The 21,440-nt window shown below is 41.5% G+C and overlaps 1 protein-coding gene and 1 long non-coding RNA gene across 10 annotated transcripts in view; one reads left to right on the top strand and one right to left on the bottom strand.

The window, feature by feature from the left end:
* Positions 1-10,252, top strand: part of LOC144234164 (uncharacterized) — a 43,146-nt gene extending 32,894 nt beyond the window's left edge. For both annotated transcript variants that reach the window (XR_013335876.1, XR_013335875.1), the window contains 2 exons: positions 9,622-9,738; positions 10,037-10,252. This is a non-coding gene — a long non-coding RNA (uncharacterized LOC144234164). The remainder of the gene's footprint in view (positions 1-9,621; positions 9,739-10,036) is intronic.
* Positions 1-21,440, bottom strand: part of AMBRA1 (autophagy and beclin 1 regulator 1) — a 177,498-nt gene that overhangs the window by 71,811 nt on the left and 84,247 nt on the right. For all 8 annotated transcript variants that reach the window (XR_013335874.1, XM_077767403.1, XM_077767404.1 and 5 more), the window contains 2 exons: positions 18,954-19,034; positions 18,432-18,532 (listed from right to left, as the gene is read on the bottom strand). Coding sequence is in view for 7 of the 8 variants with exons in the window: in XM_077767403.1 (XP_077623529.1) it covers positions 18,432-18,532; positions 18,954-19,034 (182 nt within the window). In the remaining variant the exon portion in view is untranslated. The remainder of the gene's footprint in view (positions 1-18,431; positions 18,533-18,953; positions 19,035-21,440) is intronic.

The raw sequence follows: 21,440 nt of genomic DNA, 5'->3' as shown, positions 1-21,440 counted from the left end.
CAGGAGAAGGGACCACACTATGTTCTCACAGTCTCAACTTGAGTACCTGGAGAAGAGTGGAAAAAATGAGTCGGAATGGACTGAATACATCTTTACATTTTTTTTAATGTTTATTTATTTTAGAGAGAGAGAGACAGAGAGAGAGAGAGCGAGAGAGAGCAGGGGAGGGTCAGAGAGAGGGAGACACAGAATCTGAAGCAGGCTCCAGGCTCTGAGCCACCAGCACAGAACCTGACACAGAGCTCAAACTTACAAACCGTGAGATCATGACCTGAGCTAAAATCGGATGCTCAACCAACTGAGCCACCCAGGCACCTTTTGCCTTTTTTTTTTTTTTGTAATATTTATTTTTGAGAGAGAGAGAACGAGAGAGCGAGAGAGCGCGCGCAAGTAGGGGAGGGCAGAGAGAGGGAGACACAGAATCTGAAGCAGGCTCCAGGCTCTGAGCGGTCAGCACCAGCCTGACACGGGGATCAAATTCACAAACCATGAGATCATGACCTGAGCTAAAGTTGGCCACTTAGCTGACTGAGCCACCCAGGTGCTCCTAAATACATCTTTAAATGGAATAAAAGTCTTATCAAGAGCAATAAATAAAATTAAATAAATAAATAATAAAATATAATAGATCCTTCTGAGAGTGGAATAGTAACTCAATTAACTTTAAATCCTAGTCAACCTAGGTGGCAAGCCGCCTCTAGGGCACAACGGTAGGCATAATCTAGGATTCAAAGGATTAATCATGATTGAAAGAATTCAAACCTTTGGTTTCTCAAAAGAAAGCAGTGTGAGTGACTCCTTGATATTTCCTAATGTTCAACATTTAAGAACACCAAGCCAAGGGAAATCATAAGTGAAATAATCAACAGTTTAATGCCCAGGTCCCAGGTTGAAGAAGGAACAGAGAGGCATGCGTTTCACTGGGAGGTAGGCTGAACCTTAATTTCAACTGTACTCATTTTACAATATTCTTTGGCTGAGCTTATTAATCATACAAAAAAGCCCTTCCCATCACAAACTGTCCTATGAAGGAAAGACAAAGGGAAGACATAAGAGGAACTCTGAGGATAATTCAATTTGTCACAATTAAAAGTCCTCAGGATGAAAAAGTCTCACATTTGCCTTTATTTTTTTTAAGGTTATTTATTTATATTGAGAGAGCATGTGCACAAGCAGGGGAGGGGCAGAGAGTGAGAGAGAGAATCCCAAGCAGGCTCTGAGCTGTCAGTGTGGAACCTGATGAGGGGCTCAAACCCACAGAAGTGTGAGATCATGACCTGAGCTGAAATCAAGAGTTGGAAGCTTACCCACTCAGCCACCCAGGCGCTCCCTCACGTTTTCCTTCAGAGACAGGGCTCCTTAGGCCATTCCCAGTTTGATAGTTTGTTTCAGTTATACTCCCTACACAGAAGTTAGGAGTCAATGTAAATTATAAAATGTAAAATAGTCAAATTGTGACCAACACTGCTTATCTCTTGCTATAAGAATCCCATAATGGGCACCTGGGTGGCTCAGTTAAGTGTCTAACTTTGGCTCAGGTCACAGAGCCTGCTTGGGATTCTCCCTCCCTCCCTTTCTCTCTCTCTGCCCTTCTCCCTGCTTGTGTACTCGCTTGCTCTCTCTCTCTCTCAAAATAAATACATAAACTTACAATGAAATGAAATGAAATGAAACAAAACAATCATTTCTTGCCATACACTTTGCACTTTTACTCTAAGGCCTCAGATCTGGAAGGAGGTGCAATAGGAGGCTGTGGCATGCAAAGCAAGGAGGGAAAAAAAGCAGGCATCTTTTTTGTTTAAGTTTAATTAATTAATTAATTAATTAATTTAGAGGCAGAGAGAGGGAGATAGAGAACTCCAAGCAGGCTCTGTGCCATCAGCATGGAGCCCAATGCAGGGCTCAAACTCACCAACTGTGAGATCATGATCTGAGCTGAAACCAAGAGCCAGTTGCTTAACCAACTCAGCCACCTAGGCACCTCCAGCCCCCACCCTTTCTTTTTAAGTAAGCTCTATGCCCAATGTGGGGCTTGAACTCACGACCCCAAGATCAAGAGTCACATGCTCTACTGACTGAGCCAGCCAGGCACTCTGAAAGAAGGCATCTTAAAATAAAGGATATCCCAAAATACCAAAACTAAGATTATTTTTTCCAGGATTGCTAAACTCTAATGGCTTTTCTTTGGGTGTCAGAAAAGAGCACAGTCTCTCTCTCTCTTTCTCTCTTCAGAACTGTATTAGCTTTTCTGAAAAAAAGCCTCTTTCCCACTTGGGAGAGATACTAATAACATGAAGGAAAGGTAGACAACTCTACCTGGTGCCTGAAAACAAAGACTAGTAAGTCTGTGCTAATTAAAGCACAGAGTACCCGGAACCAATAATAGAAAGTAACATGAAGTTGAGGGGAATGAAAAGCCAGTCAGTCTTTCTTTCACCTCTATAATCTCCAATTCCTCTGTTACTTCCACCAACTGTCAGCCTGGGAAATTCTATAAATGAGTCCTAGGGACAGTAGTTTAATGCTTCAGGTGGGGACAGGTAAGGTCTGGAAGCTGCCATCAAAGCAAGCTCACTGTTTTTACTTAGATGATATATTTTTAAGGGGTGGCCTGGGTTGGATAATAGTGGTAGAAAGGTATCTAAAGATTCCCAAGCTAACCCTTGGTGCTGGCTGCTTCTATCCCTAATTAGACCTTAAAATTCTTCTGAGGGAAGACACAGGTTAGAATAGCTGGAAACTTCTTCCGAGCAGGTGTTCCTAAGTTATCCCTGTAGTCTCTTCACCTAGAATATGAGAGTGGAGAAACTGGGTGTTTGAAAAAACTTATTTCAGCTTTGCACTAATATTTTCAGTTTTAATTAGTTTACTTAATAAGCAATAGAGCATTTTACCACTTTCCCCCAGTCACCTCACTTCAGCAGAATCAAGGAAAATATTTAGACCAAGAAACACTCTGTGGCTTTTTATAAGCTCTCAAATACCTCTTATGTTAGCTGTATTCATTTTGCCTTAAAGAAAATCAAATTCAAATTCTGTGACCCATCATAGATAAAGGTAAAGATAGGAGGGGAAGGGGACCCAAAGAGCAAAGGCAGAAAAAGGAAGGACATTGGCTGGATCTCATCACCACATACTCAGAGCCTCTTATCAGGCAAGAGGAGATAAGCTCTTTAAACAGTCTGTACATTTCCATTCTTAGTACTTTTCTTCCTTTCCAAGGCACACCACTGCTCTACCTCCTCTTGGGAATGGAATCTGCATTCCCCCCTTCCCAGGCTCAGCTAAGCATGTCACTTCTTTTCACTTTCTAATAGCAAACATGGTCACATACACATTTCAAATAGTGGCAGTAGCTCCCTTTCTGTCTCATGGTCATTTCATAAATCTTGACTAAGCTTTGAGTTAGGGCAACGAGATTTTTTGTTTGTTTGTTTGTTTTTTAAGAGAGACAGACCAGGAGTGGGAGAAAAGGGCAGAAGGAGAGAGAGAGACTATCAAGCAAGCTCCACGCACAGTGTGGAGCCCAACACAGGGCTCAATCTCATGACCCTGGGATAATGACCTGAGCCGAAATAAAGAGTTAGACGTTCCATTGAGTGAGCCACCCAGGCACCCCACAAAGAGATGTTTAATAAGCCTACTGGGTGCCCTGTGGAGCTGGATGTTGATGTCCTCATAAAAACCAACTGAAATTTCCAACGATAAATACATACCTCTCTGGTTCGTCGGCTATCCTATTTTGAATAAAATGGCCCAATACAAAATCCAGGGCTCACCAGCAGCAGAGTGTACCTCCTACCAGTCACTGAGAAGGCTCTCAAAAACCACCAAGGAAGTTCTAAAAGAATCACTGGTGAACATGAAATTTGTCTCTATGTGCCTGAGGTCCAATCCATGCATTCACATTTGAAGCCCATAAAATCGGGGTGCGTGTGTGTGTGTGTGTGTGTGTGTCTCATCAATAAGGCCAAACAAAAGCTAAGTCCTGTGCCTGAGAAGAACTCAATTCTCGCTTCTCAAACCGCTGGTGTAAGAAAGCACAGTGTACCACAGTGACTGGCACACAAAGATCCCTTGCCTTAGTTTTTAGGAACTTTTCTTCCAAGTTGCTCCTATTGAAGGAGCTGTGGATTATAAATGATGCCACAGGTAGAGGTTCACTGACAGCCAATTTAGTAAGTGCTTGTACTGTTAATTCTGCCAGTCTTACTCCTACACAGAAATACATGTGGCCCCAAGGGGCCCAACCACCCACAGCTCTTCTGCACATCTTTTCATCCTCCAGCACAGAAAAGTATATCCCAGAACACACCCGAGGAAAGAGAAAAGATAAGGTAGTTTCTCTGAAACATTATGTCTAGAAAACCTGGATCTAGCTTCCTATCTGGATGTCATTTCTAAATTCATGGCTCTCAGAACAATCCAAATGACTGATCTAAGCCAAGATGTTCCAGAACTGTACATCTGTATCTCTTCGTATGCTGAAACTTTCAAGTATATATAAGGACACTTAAAGAAGCAACTAGTTTAGAGTCAGCTACCAGGCTACCACAGATCTCAAAAATCTGCTTAGTTGTGGTACAATGTTGCAGTAATTGCCCTTAATGAGTTAAGCCTCCCTGTATTGGAGCCCTTGAAGAGCGTCCTCTCTGGACTCCAGGCTTAAGTCACATGGCTTGCTCATGTTGTTCAAAACAACAATAAAAGTGCTATAACCAGAGACCAGAAAAGGGCTTGTGCACTGAGGCCTGACTTCTGTTGTTTGTCTTTGGAATTCTGAGATGCTAAAATGAAGAAGTGGGAGTTAGCTTACTGATAAACAGAAAAGAGATAAATCATCCCAATTGAGGCTAACCAGCCTGCCAATTGCCAGATATGTCTGTGAAGCCATCTATATGTTAGTTTTCTAGGGCCACCATTAGAAATTACCACAAACTTAGTGGTTTTTCATACATTTACTAGCTTTCAGTTCTGCAGGCCAGAAGTCCACGATGGGTCTTGTGGAGCTAAAATCAAGGTGCTGGCAGGCTGTGTTCTTTTCTGGAGGCTGGCAGAATTCAGTTCCTTTCAATGGTAGGATAGAGATCCTCGTTTCCTTGTCATTGTTAGCTGGGGCCACTCCCATCTTCTATCACTGCATGTCTTTGACTATCCAGCTTTTCTCTTCCCACTGTATGGGTCCATACAGATAATTTGTCTCCCTACCTCAAAATCTGTAACTTCAATCAGATCTGCATTGTTCCTTTTGCTGCAGAAAGTAACATATCCACAGGCTCCAGGAATGACAATGTGGAGATTTTTGGCAAGCCATTATTCTGTCTATACACCAAGACCATGCATACCCAGCCAAACCATTAACTGACCACAGACAGCAGCCAAACTTGGCTAGGCCAGATAAACTACACATGGAGCCCATAGAATTGCGAGAAAAAGAAATGCTGCTTTAAGCAAGTAAAGTCTGGAATGGTTTGGGAGGCAGGAAGAGCTAATTGATACAATGACCAAGGCTACCCTCTTTTTTTTTTTTTTTTTAAGGCTTTAATTTTAGTAATGTCTACACCCAGTGTGGGGCTTGAACTCATATTTGAGATCAAGCCCGAGATCAAGAGTTGCATGCTCTACCAACTGAGCCAGCCAGGTGCCCCAAGGCTACACCACTTCAGAGGGGTCTGTGCAACTCACAACCTGATGACGTCCATCTTTTCCCCCTTCTCTGCTCTAGTTCAATAAGCATGTCTAAGAGGCCACCAGCAGTTTTCTGCTCTCTGAATCATAACACAATTAAATTAGTGTTGCTTCTTCTTCCAGTCCAGATCCAGAGATTATTGCTGAAATTTAACAAAAGTCAGTCTTATCTCAATAGAACCATAGAGAAGCTTTCTGATCCATGACTAGAAGCCACATACATAAAAAAACATATATGCCAGAAGTCTTAGAGAAAGATTTGAAGGAGGGAGGTTATCCTTTTTTTTTTTTTTAAGTTTATTTGAGAGAGAGTGTGTGAGAGAGAGGGGGGAGGGACAGAGAGAGAAGGAGACAGAGAATCCCTGGCAGGCTCAGCACTGTCAGTGCAGAGCCCAATGCGGTGCTCAATCTCACATGGAGTTGGATCATGACCTGGGCTGAAATCAAGAGTTGGACGCTTAACCGACTGAGCCACCCAGGCTTCCCAGGGCCATCTTTTGACAGAGCAAAAGCTGTTGATGGAAGAGGGAAATTCCACTGCTACCCAACCGTCTCTCCTCTGCGTAAAGACCGATGAGGGCTTTGGGGCACAGCCGCTAAGCAGGGGTCTCTAACCCTTCACCAGCAGCAAATACATTTTCTCAAATGGGCTCTCCCTCAAATTTGCTGAGACTTTAAAGGTCTGCAAAACTTAAGTAGAAGGAAAATGCCAATAGCAAGTTAATGTCCTCTGTGCTCTTTTGGCTGACTTCCCTGTGCCTGGGTCTTGACTATTAATTGAATGCTATTCGGATTTCATCTCAAAAACAAATGAGGATGGAGACCAGAGGCCTGCCTTCCCCAGACTGATAAGAGCAGCACAGTGCAATTATACCCGAACAGCTTTGTTTTGGAATGTAATCACCGCCCCAGCCTTCTTCCCAATGGGATGGCAACAGTGTAATTACCTCTTCAGGATTCATTGTTTGGGAATGTAATTCTACAGGGCCCCCCTTGTAGGGGAAAGGAGCTGCAACAAGAATACAACAGAATTCGTAGCCCCCTCCCCAGCAGCAGTCTTCCGAGCCCAACAAATTATTTTTTTCTTTTAAAGTAAAGTCAGAGTTTAAATTTCGGTCCATTTTTCTACCAACAAGGAGTCAACCATACCCCATGATGGTTCTATTTGAAAAGTCCCGGTCTAAAGCCAGATTGCTTAGACCCAATTCCCACTCTGTCAAGTATTAGCTGTGGTCTTGGGCAAATTACTGAATCTCTCTATACCTCAGTTTCCTCATATGCAAAAATTAGTAACTAGAATGCTGTGAAAATTGCATTAAGTGAATATTGAGAAGTGCTTAGAACAGTACTTAACATATAGTAAGTGCCCTTGGGTTTTTCTTTTTTTGTTTTGTTTTGTTTTTAAAGCACATTTGAAGCACCATATTCCAGGGCCATTACATTTATTTGCAAGTGTGATCTAACACTAGCTCATGGTCAAATATAAGCTTGACTTACCATGTTCTTTCTTTCCACAACCCCTTTTGCCAGTTCAGCATGCATGGTAATGTTGGATAATTTTAAGTGCTGCTAACGAACTAGCTCAGTCTCTGAGCTATGTGCCCAGGTGAATAATAGGCAGGAGTGACTGTGAGTATTTCCATGTTATTCCTTTCATTTATGTTACTACTCCAACGGAAACTGTAATAAAAAGATTGTTGTTGGGGGTGCCTGGGTGGCTCAGTTGGAATCACAAAGGCAAGGGCGCCTGGGTGGCTCAGTTGGTTGAACCTCCCTGACTTTTGATTTCGGCTCAGGTCATGATTTCACAGTCACACGATCACTCCCAAGGTGGGGCTCTGTACTGAGCATGGAGACTTCTTCAGATTCTCTTTCTCTGACCCTCCCCCATTTGCTCTCCTCTCCTCTCCTCTCTTCTCTCTCTCTCAAAATAAAAGACTGCTGTAGAATCTTGCTATTGAAAAACTAGCAGGCATTACCAAAAGCAGCCATTGGCAATATGGCAGATTCCAGAGAAAATTTACCTTACTGGCCAGATTTATTTATGAAAACAAAGGATATACTTTCCTCATATGCTTAAAGTACACCTCACTTTCCTCAACAGTACCCTGTTCCCACTGGGAACTTTGACCTTCTACATTCTGTCCACCTTTCCGTCTATTCCTCTGTAGCCTAGACCAGTTAAATTCTATGCTTATGAGAAAATGCTTTTGGCTTGTGCTTCACCAGCCATACGCCACAGAGTAAAAATCATGAGTTTATTGCCAGGCAGGCATTCCCAAAGAATATAGTCCCACGGTCCAAGACAACAGGAGTGAAGCTGGGTCCCTTTTGCATGGCACATATAGCTGCAATGAGATGGGCTTTGAACAAACCAAGGGACTCACTTCAGTAGCCCTGTAATAATGAAAAACTGTGGTTATAGGATAACTATCTGGCTCCGGGGTGAAAATTAACTCCTAGCCAAGAGAAACACCTCCAGGGAGTCTCAACACTCCAAAACGTCCGTTGTCACCCATCTGCAGCTGCCTCTTTCTACGTCATGCCTTATACCAAGATATCCATGCTTGCTCTTGGCTTCCAGCTGAGTGGCACAAGGACCCTGGGGAAGAGTTGGCCTTGTGGATCAGCAGTTGTTAAAGAAAGGAAATTAACACCCACAGGTTGGCTCTACTTTGGTAAAGAGGGTGAGAGGTGCTGTCTGCCAGCTCCCATGGCATTTCCAGCCAGTTTGGAATAAATGAGGCTGCTTGAGCTCATAAAAAGAGAAAGAAAAGCTAATGCGAACTCAGAGCTTTAAAAAGGAGGAGGTGGAAGGTTAGCATGGCTTATTAGCTTCCAGCATTTATATTGATCATGTGGGTAAAACTGATGGAGTAGATGGGACAGCAGGATTGTTCCAAGGCTTTCCAGGCATAGTAGAAAATCTCTAATCTTGAATAAAGTGGAGACTGTCTGGCTGCTGCATCCACAAGAAAATATGGTCAGTGACCACTGACCTCATATTTAGCTTTTTCTTTCCTCACATCTCCTCTGTAGATTTCTATATTGTACCATTTGTTTTGAGGGGTTGCAAAATATGTCAAAGCAAAACCAATCATAACCTAAGAAGAGAGAAATAAAGGTTCTGGCATTACAGTGAATGCTTAGGATTAGAGTCCATCTTCAGGAGAAACCTTCAAAATGAGTATTACTTCTTAATATTTTTTAATGCTTTTAATTTATTTTTTGACAGAGAGAGAGACAGAGCATGAGCAAGAGAGGGGCAGAGAGAGACAAAAACACAGAATTTGAGGCAGGCTCCAGACTCTGAGCTGTCAGCACAGAGCCTGATGCGGGGCTCAAACTCATGAATTATGAGATCATGACCTGAGTCAAAGCCCAGCGCTTAACAGGCTCTTAACCGACTGAGCCACTCAGGTGCCCTTGAAATGAGTAGTATTTCTAAGAGGTACACACAATCATGGGTCTTAATAAACTCTGAGATCACTCTAGGTCTAGGGAAGCCTCAGAGTACAGAGAACTTAAAGTGCAAGTAAACAGTGGGATCTCAATCCAGATATGCTGATACTAGCATTTCTCTCTTTGGGAGGAGAAAGAGGAACAGGTGGGAAATTAGTTAAGATGTTGGAAAAGAGGTTATAGGTCAAGTCCTTCTTTCTGCTGCAGAACTACTGTAAGGTGCTGAGCTCTCACAGCCAGCCTTTTGTTTATACTTCTATTTAGCATTCACAGCATAATACCAACTTAGTAGATGGTATGCTTTGGAGGGCAGAGATCATGTTGTGTTCATCTGGATACCTGGATACCTAATACTGTACCGTGTAAACAACAGAAGCTCAATAAATGCTTATTGAATCAAAATGGCTGGTACACCAGCTGAGCACTCTTTAGGTAACTGTGAATTCATTCATTCTTCTCCATTATTAACAGCTCCACATGAAGAAAAGTTATACAACAGGGGCTCACCAGCACTAATGGATGTTGGGTTCCTGGTATTACCACCTCATCTCTTCCCATGCCTCTGTCTCTGTATCTGTTCCTACCTCGGTGAGTTCTCAACTTTTAAAGTACACCAAGAGCACTGAGAAATCTCTTTAAAACACAAATTCCTGGGCCCTACAACCAGAATTTCTGATTCAGTGGGTCTGGATAGGGCCTAAGAATATGCATTTGTAAGACGTTCCCAGGTATTGATGCTATTGGGTCCAGGAAGTACACTTTTGAGAATCCCATGTTGCACAGAGGCAAACACTTGGTCTGCTGAGTAGATGCTTATTTTATTAACACAACTCAGGGACAGGAAACAGTTGGTCATATGCAAACTCTTCTATTCTTCCCTGCTTAGGTGACATGACTACCAGCAATAGGTGACACACTAGACTGCCAAATTATCAACACAAGGACTCTCAGGTTACCATCTCTGTTGGTGCCACAAAACAAAAGGTCCACAGTGTTTTCAACTCACTGACCACAGCAAAAGGAGGAAAAGCTCTGCTTGGGACTCAGGAAGAGCATCATTTGGGAGAAGACAGAACAGTGGGAAATGAGCAAGTTTATAATCAGTGAGGAGACTGGCACAGCTCTAACTCATACTGGTCTCCAAAATTTAATAAAAATCATAATTATAACAGCTAGAATCTACTGAATGCTTATTGTGTGCCAAAAAATGCGATTCTAAGTGTCTCCTTCATTTAATTTTGCTCATTTAACTCATTTAATCCTTGAAACAATCCTGTAAGCGAGGTACTATTCTTAGGCCCATTTTACAGATCAAGAAACTGAGGCCCCAAAAAGGTAAAATAAATTAACTGAATTAATGCTGCTAAAAGCAGCAGAATGAATATCTGACCCTAGACAGTCTGGCTCTGTAATCCAAACCCTTAAACATTTTGCCTCCCAAGCAGACTATATACTGTAACTGGCAGCTGTCCTTCCCAAACTCCACTTACTCGTCCTCACAGACCTATTCAAAAGAAAAATGGGGACACATTGAGAAGTTCTTCAAACTGGACCAAAAGACATAAATCCTTGGTCCAAGCCAGGTTTGAGCTGGTTCTCCTTAGCTAATCAGGATTGGCAGTTAAAGCCCCAGGGGAATTAAAAAAAAAATTTTTTTTTTCTTAAGTAACAGGGCCTAAACAAATAGAAAATCAGGCCACTTCCTGGCTAGACTGTAAACTCCCTAAGGGCAGAACCACTGAATTCGTTCATAAGAACCAAAGTGCCCTAGAAAATGCTAAGCATTTGGAAAGTGCTGCGCACACTTCAAAATGACAGTACAGGAAAGGCATAGGTGTAAAGCATTAGTGGGGAATGATCAAGAGGAAATTTCCTGGAGGAGAGACAGAGGCACAGAAAAACTTAGTCAGGGACTATAAAAGGGACAGAAAAGTTCATTGACAAAGCCCAATATTTTCCTCTAGAAAAGCCTGAAGTAGCATAGGCAATTCAGCTTAGAAACTAAGATCCAGGGTCTCAAAAAGCATACTTTTCACTAGTGGTCTTAAGGAGATGCAGTGAAAGGCTGGGGTAAAATGGACCCAGACACTCCAGGGACTGGTGGACACCAAGTAAGTAAAAGTCCTGGGTCCTGTAAGGCATCCGGGAAGGCTGGGTTCTCTGAAGGGCTGCTGCATTTACTTCTCTGTTTCCCAGGCAACCAAGCCAACCCCTTATGGCCTTGGCTTTCATCACTGGAGCTGAATGAAAGGTAATTGGGTTAATTATTAAAGGAGCCCTAGCTACTACCACCACTACTAATTGTCCATTTATCTGGGGTTTATAAACAGCCATCTTAATTGATGTTGAGCTGGAATGTGTCACTCGCTTTATCTGCCTGGCTACTAGGTACCAGAGAGCTACAGGACATGGAGATAAAGGGTCCAACACCAGAACTATTAAACATTTCTGTTCATATTCATTTAGGTATATTATGATGGCCTGTAAATGCACTTGCTACTGTTCATCTTTCCCAGATTTATCAGTTTACGTAAAGATCTACTATATAGTAATTAGGCAATTTGTTACATTAGAGTGCTATGATATTAGGTTGAGAAGCCAAGCTAATTCCTAAAAGTCAGCAAGCCCAAGGCCTCAGATGCTCACCTTCATGGCCAAAACTAGACCAGACAGGCCTTCTACAAGTAATTCTTTATGGTACCAGGGAAATGGGGAACATCTAAGAGAGAGGAAAAGTGTTTTTAATAGAGACAAGAGAGGCAAAAGACAAACAAAAAGGAAGTTAACATGAAAAAGAAACGTAAAGTCTTACAAAAGAGGTAGCTCTGTCTAACCCACAACAGGCAATAAACAGAAGGATGCCTGGGACATGAGATTATATAAAGCAACTGCATTGCTGGGTTTGTAATATATATAGATGTAATATACATAACAACAATAGCACAAAGGAAAGAGAAGGGAATAGAGCTATAGTGTAGCAAAGTTTCTGTATCTTACCAGAACTAAGTCTGTATAAGTCTGAAAAAGATTCTGACAAAAGACAGTTTAAAAATCAGTTAAGAGGCAACCAACGGAATGGGAAAAGTTAGTTGCAAATGACATATCAGATAAAGGGTTAATATCCAAAATCTATAAGGAACTCACCAAACTCCANCACTTATATGTGTAATCTTAAATAAAATCAAACCCATCAAAAGAGAAAAAAAAATAAAAATCAGTTAAGAGATTAACATGGTACATGAGAAGATAGCCACTTAATATACAGAAAATAGCTAAATGGCACACAAAAATCCAACAATATCAACATTAAATGTGAATGAACTAAACAATCCAATCAAAGGCAGATACTGTCAGGCTGGATAAAAACCAAAAACCAACAATATAAGCTTGAACTTGTGTTCAAGTATATTATGATGGCCCTTAATAAAGCTTGAACAAGCATGGGTCTACTTAGATGTGGATTTTTTGGATAAATACAATACAGAACTATAAATGTATTTTTTTCTGGGGTGCCTGGATGGCTCAGTAGGTTAAGTGGTCAATTTAACTCAGGTCATGATCTCACGGTTCACGAATTCAAGCCCCATGTCAGGCTCTGAGTTGACAGCTCAGAGCCTAGAGCCTGCTTGGATTCTGTGTCTCCCTCTCTCTCTGCCCCTCCCCTGCTCATGCTGTGTTTCTGTCTCTGTCTCTCTCTCTCTCAAATAACTAAACAATGAAAAACAAAAACCAATAATAAAAAATATATTATTCTTCCCTATGATTTTCCTAACATTGTCTTTTCTCTGGCTCATTTCATTATAAGAACACAATATATAATGTATACAATACACAAAATAATGTGTTAATTAACTGTTTATGTTATTGGTAAGGCTTCCAGTCAACAATAGGCTATTAGTAGCTAAGTTTGGGGGTGTCAAAGTTATACACAGATTTTCAATTACACGGGGTCTTGCACTGTTCAAAGGTCAACTGTATATGCTTTCTATAAGAGACATACTTTAGATTTTTAGATTCAAAGATACATATTGAAAGTTAAAAGAATGGAAAAAATATATCACATAATCAACAGCCATCAAAGAGCTAGAGATGTATACTAATATAGGAAAAGTTAGATTCAAAGACAATATTACTAAAGATAGAGGGATATTTTACATAATAAAAGAATAAATTCATAGGAAGGCATAACAACTATAAAAATATATGTACCTAACAACAAGGTCTCAAATATATGAGGTATAACGTGACAAAACTGAAGGAAGAACTACACAACTCAGCAATAATAACTGGAAATTTCTTTAACAAAGGATAGGCCAACTAGACTGAAAATCAGCAAGGATATACAAAACTTGAACAACACCATCAACCAGGTAGATCTCCTTGGCATCTACAGCACAATCCACACAACAACAACAGAACACACATTCTTGTCAAGCACACATGTTAACATTCTCCAGGACAGACCATGTACTAAGCCATAAAAGTTTCAATAAATTTAAGACCACAGAAATCCTATACCCCAGTGACATTAAATAAGAAATCAACGGAAGGAAATCTGGGAAATTCACAAATATGTGAAAATTGAAGCACCCGCTCCTAAACGTCTAATGAGTCAAAGAAGAAATCATAAGAGAAAAATTTGGATGACTGGGCACAAAGCCATCTCTATCTCTAGCCCAGGACACCTGACCAGGTCCCGCTGACCTGTGGCAAGGAGCAAGAAAATCCTGACATTTCCCATTGATTTTAATCAAAACACTAAATTAAGTACATCAGGCCCACAGCTACTGGGAACAGATGATCACTAGGATGAAAGTGAAAAAGATTAGGCAGGACATATAACTAATACCCTACATTATCCAGGTCCCTATCCCTCAGAAGTTTTTTGTTCTTCCAGTAATTACCAGGAAGATGTCAAAAGCCAGAACTCCGCATTTCACTTTTATAAGGCCTCAAACATGCAGAAAAATATTGTAAGCTTATGAACCTTTTGGCAGTAACTCCCTACTTGAACTCAGGCAAAACATGGCACAGAAGAAGATTATGAGTCAGGCAAAGAGACCTGGTTTAAATTTCTGGGTCTGCCTCTCACTGTGTTATATTGGGCAAGTGACCTAACTTCTCTGAATGTCAGTTTTCGTCCCCGCACAATGGAAATGCACCATCTACTTAACAGCGTTGCCACAATGTTTTACAGGAGGCCATACATGGGAAAGCACTTAGGGCAGCATGTAGCACACAGTAGGCAGTCATTAACTTCATGCCCTTCTTTATTATCAGTAGCTGTTATTACTAAAAAGTCAGCAGAGGGAGCTCCCCAAACTTCTGTGTTTCTCAAAAAATAAACCTGGTAGAGCTGCAGTAGCTTTAAATTCACTTCTATCTCTTTAAGTACAGGTTCAGAATTTGTGCTGCTAAAGAAGGGGCAAGCCGTGGATTAATGGGTGACTGGAGGCCACCAGGAACCTACAGAATTGAGGGAGGGCACCAAGATAAAGAGATGAAAATTAACAATCAAAACACTTTTCTATAGTAGTTTCTGTTTTCTCTTATCACTCTCAGACTCATGTGGGAGGAAGTGGGCAGAATGGACCTTAATTTTCTGCAAGTCCATTTTTGTTGATGACTCTGAATGGCTTTGGCTACCATCCACTGGAGACTCATTTGTCACCACAGTACTGGTCACGCCTCCTAAAACTGCAGGTGTGTATATGCTTCACCCCTGCAAAAAGGCAGTCACCTTTCAAACGGTTTGGCTTTATGTTCAGAGCTAAGAACCAAACAGCAAGACTGAGGGATGGTAGACTTTGAGCTACAGAAGCACAGTAACCATGCCTATTATTCACTCTGGCAGCCTAGAACCATTCCTGGCACATAGCTACAGAACAAATACCTGTTGAATATAATTGTGTTGAGACCACCACAACTGCATTCCAATCACATAAATGAAACTGCCTTTCCAGGAAAACTAGCAGTGCTTACTGCTAAGAGCCCAATTTAGTCTTTTACTCCAAAATCCATTATTCCAGGAGCTCTATTACAAGATCGTAGTAAGTTTAATAAAAAGCAAAACATCTGTGTCCAGGAGGGCAAGGAGGCTCAGAGAAAGGGCCAGTACATAATGATTTTCCTCAGCAAGCACTGCCGGGTCATAAAAGGCTCTGTCTAGAAACTACTTAAAACAGAAGAATTAAAGTAAGAAAGAAAAACCCTGGATAACAACTTCTAGATTAAGGTCCTTGAAGAAGAATGGTATTTTGACACTTTGTCCTTTAGAATAACTGTCGGGAAGCAGACTAAGAGGCTCTGGAGTCCCACTGGCTGGTTCTGTTCTGGCTCCCCAACTTCTAGCGGTATCACTCTGGGCCAGTTAGTCGTCTGGGCTTTAGTTTCGTCCTCTGTTAATTAGGTAATAGCACCTACCTCAGGATTACTGAAAGAACAAAATGAAATATAACTAATAAAGCACTTAAAATACTCCCTACTATACAGCAAGTGCTCAATAAATGAAAGGCTTTTGGGGGTTGTTGTTATTATTATTATTATTGAAATGTTCTCAAGGGAAGAATAAAAGTAATACAGCTGTCAACAGAATCTGGAGGGACATCCAAATTACAGGTACCCCCATTTCCTCAAAGTTTGTGTTACACCACTTCACTTTTACAAAAGACTTACAATCATATTTGTTTTCACTAACTGAAGAAAATCCAAAGAGGATTTTCACTTTTACGAAAAAAGGCAAAAAGTGAAAATAGCATTCAGCGTTTGTTTTTTAGACAGAAGCAGCATGCACCCTGGGCATCAAGCTGCCATAGCTTTGAACTGTGTCTGTGAGCATATTTGTGCTTTATCTCAATTTATTTTTTGCATCCATTAGCAAGATGTGTCCTAAAGTACGAGAAAAGCCTAAAAGAGGTTACTTTCAGGGTCTGGGCACATTAAAACAATTTTTAAAAATATTTTTCCATATAAATTAATGGTAATTGCTCCTTTGCTTTGCGCCATTTCGGCTTGTGAAAGGATTTGTAGAAACGCTCCATTTTTTTGTTTTGTCTTTTTAATTTTTTTTAAGTTTATGTATTTTGACAGAGAGAATACATGAGCGAGCATGAGCAAGAGAGGGGCAGAGAGAAGAGAGGGAGTGAGAGAGAGAATCCCAAGCAGGTTCCACATTCCACACTGAGCTTGATGTGGGGTTCAATCTCATGGGCCTGGAGATCATGCATGACCTGGGCCGAAATCAAGAGTCAGATGCTAAACTGACTGAGCCACCCAGGCACCCCAGGAGCACTCTACTTCTGAATAGCAGAGGAAACCTGTATCTACAAATGATGAGGGCTTTTAAGAAAAGACCAACGGGAGCGCCTGGGTGGCTCAGTCGGTTAAGTGTCCAACTTCGGCTCAGGTCATGATCTCACAGTTCGTGGGTTCGAGCCCCCCATCAGGTTCTGTGATGACGGCTAGCTCAGAGGCTGGAGCCTATTTCAGATTCTGTATCTCCCTCTCTCTCTGACCCTCCCCTGCTCACACTCTCTCTCTCTCTCTCAGAAATAAATTTAAAAATAAATAAATAAATAAGAAAAGACCAATAGGTACTCTGTAACATGTATCTTGAGAAAACAGAAGAAACTAGTTAATTGTGAATGGAAACCATCTGCTAACCTAAATTGAGTGAGATTCTTGAGAATGTAGATTTTCTTCCCCTTGAGATACTCTGCATCCTTTGTTAGAGAACTTTTCTCAGTAGGTTTTATATCTCTAAACAACTGCCTGCTGGAACACAACCCCAATAGCCAAAAGTATTCATAAGTGAAAGTGAGCCATATGGGGGTCAGACCTCTAGGCATAAAGTAGGAAACAGGAAATGTAGGTAGAATTCTTAAATCAAAAGAAAAAAAACCATACAGCTGTTCCCAAGAAAAGCTAAATGCTAAGGAAATAGATTTTGCAGCAGGCGAGGAGCAGGAGGTACTGTGTGGGGTGGTGGAGGCACTTGTCTGGAACAAAGGGTGGAGAAGAGCTCCGTAGTAGTGCCTGGCAGCAAGTGATTATCTGCCAGTGAGGAGCTTCCATGTGCCATGAGCCAAGCCACACAGAAACACCAGGCATGGAGAGGCAGAGAGGCATGGGGTCTTTTACCACCGAGGGCCAGAGGTCCTCAGAGGAGGCTGTCAGGAGATCATGCTGCAGTCTGCTCCCCCAGCAAGGTGGGCTTACAAAGTCCCAGTGTCTAGCAAAGAAACAACTGAGGTTTGGGGGATTTCTAGGTCTTGACACTGGGGTCAAGGATAGTCCTGCCTAGGGGAGGAGGCCAGATCCCACAGTCTTCTGGTTGTCACAGTAGCTTGGTTAGAAATCACATTCTCTTGGCTGACAGTGCCACTGCTCATGCAGATCCCTTCCTACCTTTAAACACCACAATGGACCAGATTTTCCAAAACATAATGTCTTTTAAGAAATTTTTAATAGATGCGTATTAAAAACACACAAAAATGTGGATTTATTTTTATACCTTTTATGCCTTCATATACACCAATATAGAAATTGACAGTGGAGGTGAGTGGCAGGGAAGGGGAGGAAAGAGCATGATGGGGAAATAACCTTTGTCAGGAAAAACCAGAATTTTGCTTTATTTCCTTCTCTAGATGCTACCCAGAAGCTGGAGCACATACATGTCTAAGAGCCTGGTCACACTGTGTATCTTAGCCCACAAACATTGGTCACCAAGCTATTCAGCCACCATAAAACTGCCTCAGCTGGGCTTGTCCAGCCCATTTTCTGTTACTGAGATTTCTAAGACAGCTCTATGGGTCTCTTCTCCTCCTTCCCTGTAAGATTCCACAGTGCCTGGAAATTCCATCTGCTGGCAGATGAGTGAAGGGTTGAAGAGGTATGCATTAAGCTCCTAATTAAATCACAGGATCCGGTTCATGAGTATCTCACCAACCAAAACATGAACAAGACACCTTTATCATTCAATTAAAATCATAGCCAGAATCTAATTGCTGGATTAAGAAATAAATACTTTAAACAATTTTTTGGAAAAAAAAAAAAGAAAGAAAAAAAGAAAAAGTTTGAGGGAAGTGGGAATGTACAAGATAAACACAGCTTTGCTCCATTCTAGTTTCCTGCATTGAAGTAAGGAACCTGGTACAAGACCTCAAAACAGTTTTGAGCCAGATGCCAAGAGGCCATCACATCAACAGAAGAAAAGGAAGGGACAGCTTTAGCTGGCTCCCTGCCCCTTCAACTTTTCAAAATTCAAAGAAACATTTCCTTACCTGCCAGGACTCTGTTAACAGAAGAGTGAGTGGCCAAGCCAGGCTGTCCGCGTTCGTGAAAAATCCCCGCGTAAGGCAAGTACTCAGGCAGCAAGAAACGCCTATAAGAAGGAACCGCATGTGAAAAGCCTAAAAAGACTACCATGAAACAAAGGAGATATACCATCCACCCACCCCACAATCAAAGCTAAGGGGTCACTAAACCTAGGAATCCACAAAAGCCCAGCACAGAGTAAAAAGTGCTGAGATTTATCCTTCTGCAGATTTGTATCTCCTTCCTGATCTTTCTTCTGAAGCTTTGCAAGGCTCCTAATCTTGAATAGGATCTCCCAATGCCACTTGTCCATCTCTTTTCATTGCGCCAGTCATCTCCTGTCAAGTCATTAGGTGGCAGGGATGGATTACAGGCTCACTAGGAAATAATTTCAGATATGGAATCCAAAGCCCAGAAAGTAGGTTTAAAAATGAAATCCAAGGCTCTCATAAAGGCTCTCTCACAAAGGCTAACTACCCAGTACTTACCTTGGGACAAAGCGCCCAAGTGAAGGTGCAGACATCCGGGCATTGCGTGGAGCTCGGTGCCTGGATCTGTCACCATTGTCCCTGGAGAAAACAAAAAGACTACATATAAGAGACTCATTAAAGAAGAACCAGCCAACAGCCTAAAAGACAAATATCCCCTAAACTAAATTCCTACACTCAGGTGAAGATCCCAGAGAAATTAGTCATCTGGGTCCTTACTAATTTGGATGACACATTAATATACTACAATTCAGAGGGAGCCTGGGTGGCTCAGTCAGTTGAGCGTGTGACTTCAGCTCAGGTCATGATCTCGCAGTTCTGTGGGCCACATCAGGCTCTGTGCTGACAGCTCAGAGCCTGGAGCCTGCTTCAGATTCTGTGTCTCCCTCTCTCTCTGCCCCTCCCCTGTTTGCGCATTCTCTATCTCTCTCTCTCAAAAATAAATAAACATTAAAAAATATTTTAATATATACATTTCTGGAGTGCCCCAACCATAAGATTTATAAGCATTTTCTAATGTGATCTCTGATCTGAAACTGAAGCCAAGTTTAGATCCTCTAAAGGGATCTGGAATGGAAACGTATACACATTTTCTAGATTAAAAGATACAGTAACGTTGGCTTTGGGGGATCTTGAAGGAAGTAAAATCGTCCCATTGAGTTCATTCAGCAAATGGTTATCTCTAAATGAATCTGTTTAGGCCTTTGGTGTGGAAAAGTCACTTATGAAAGGTGAAAGAAAAACAACACATCAAAAAGACAAAGCAGTCCCTTCTTTTAGAGACTGCGAAATTGGCAATGATGATGAGTATTAGACAATGTAATCCCAAGCATTTGAGTAAAAAGAAAAAAGTCTAGGTGTTTTTCTTTATGGTCTGTTAAAACAACAGTAATAACCAATATTAATAATATTAATAGTAGATAATATTAAACAATTAAGATAACAATAACAATAGTAGATAATATTAAACACCTACTATTTATTAAATATGTATTAAATGTGTTATCCTGTTTAATCCTTCGAACTACCCCACGAGGTATTATTGTTAGCTTTGTTTTATAGATATGGAAACTAAGGACCAGAGAGGCAAATGCCCAAGGTCACACAACAAGTAAGTGGCTGAGGCAGGATTCAAGGAATACCTATCTGATTCTGAAGCCCTTGCTCTTTCCCCTATACTTCGCTGCCTCCTACAAGAAAAGGAAAGACAGGGACTTCACGTGGCTTAGTTTCCAATGCATCAAAGGAAGAATAAGCCAAAGGGCACTGGCTGGACAGAGCAGTTAATTAGCTGCTTAACCAACTCCACAAAATAAATGAACCTCTGAAAGCTTGATTTGGTATTTTTTCCTGAATTCTCCCTTTGGATTGTCTTTAACTTAATGAGATCACTTTCAAACTGGCTCTGGAACCAAAGTTAGGACAATACTTTGGCTTTCAAATGGACCACTGGGAGCTTTACAAGCCAGAAATGAAAGCCTAGGAAGGTTTTTAAATCTTGGTGAGACTGGATGCTGAGCATTAACAGAGAAATCAATATCAGGGATATTGGAAGCTGATCCATTAAAGGTCAGTACTTGGTCTTTATTTTCCTAAAAGAGAAGGCATACTATTGTTTTCCTTAACATATCATATCCCCTTGACTTGAAACTCTACAGATGCAGGGAGAGGCAAGGGAAGGAGGAGAGAGAGAAAAGCCCATATTTAAAGGTTATTAAAAAGAACAATGAAATCAGGAGTTCCTGAGCAGTAGATCACAGCTCTGGGGAGCCCACAAATTGTTATATGATTTTGGTAGCCACATGTACACAAGGAATAGATGAATCTCAAACAAGTTAGTTCTCAAATTAAGCATATTATTAGTTCTCAAACAGATGCAGCTTCAAGTTTTGATCAAAGTACCAACTGACTTAAAAATACAAATGAATTTATGATAGCTTTTCATAACAGCATATTTTACTTCTCAATGGGCACTAAAAGTACAGCTAATTATCATGAGAAAAGTTAGCAAACATTTTGAAGTTAAAAAGAGCCCTAAAGAAAAAAAAGTGTCCTAAGCCTCAAAAAGGTTAAAAACACAAGCTGTAGAAAGAAGCACCGTGGGATAACTGCAAGTACTTATTCTGTCGCAAGGAGAGAGAGCTGGCCTTCCCAGAATCACACTGTGGAGCTCACAACTGGCTTCCCGGAAGGTCCTAGATGCCTCTCCCTCCGGACCACAAACGTTGCTCTATGTGATGTTAGCTGGGCTGTAGAGCAGGGAAGGAGAAGCCAGCGTGCTAGATCGTACTACTGATCAGCAGTTGCCAGTGCTCAAAGATGGCACAGAGCTTGGTGAAAGGACACGAGAAGACAGTTTAGAAAAATGGACAAACAGGGGCTCCTGGGTGGTTCAGTCGGTTAAGCGTCCGACTTCGGCTCAGGTCATGATCTCACAGTTCGTGGGTTCGAGCCCCATGTCGGGCTCTGTGCTGACAGCTAGCTCAG

The sequence above is a fragment of the Crocuta crocuta genome, unplaced genomic scaffold (genome assembly GCF_008692635.1).
Source record: "Crocuta crocuta isolate KB4526 unplaced genomic scaffold, BGI_CrCroc_1.0 scaffold330, whole genome shotgun sequence".
NCBI lineage: Eukaryota > Metazoa > Chordata > Mammalia > Carnivora > Hyaenidae > Crocuta > Crocuta crocuta.
This window is presented reverse-complemented; position numbering and strand designations above follow the sequence as displayed.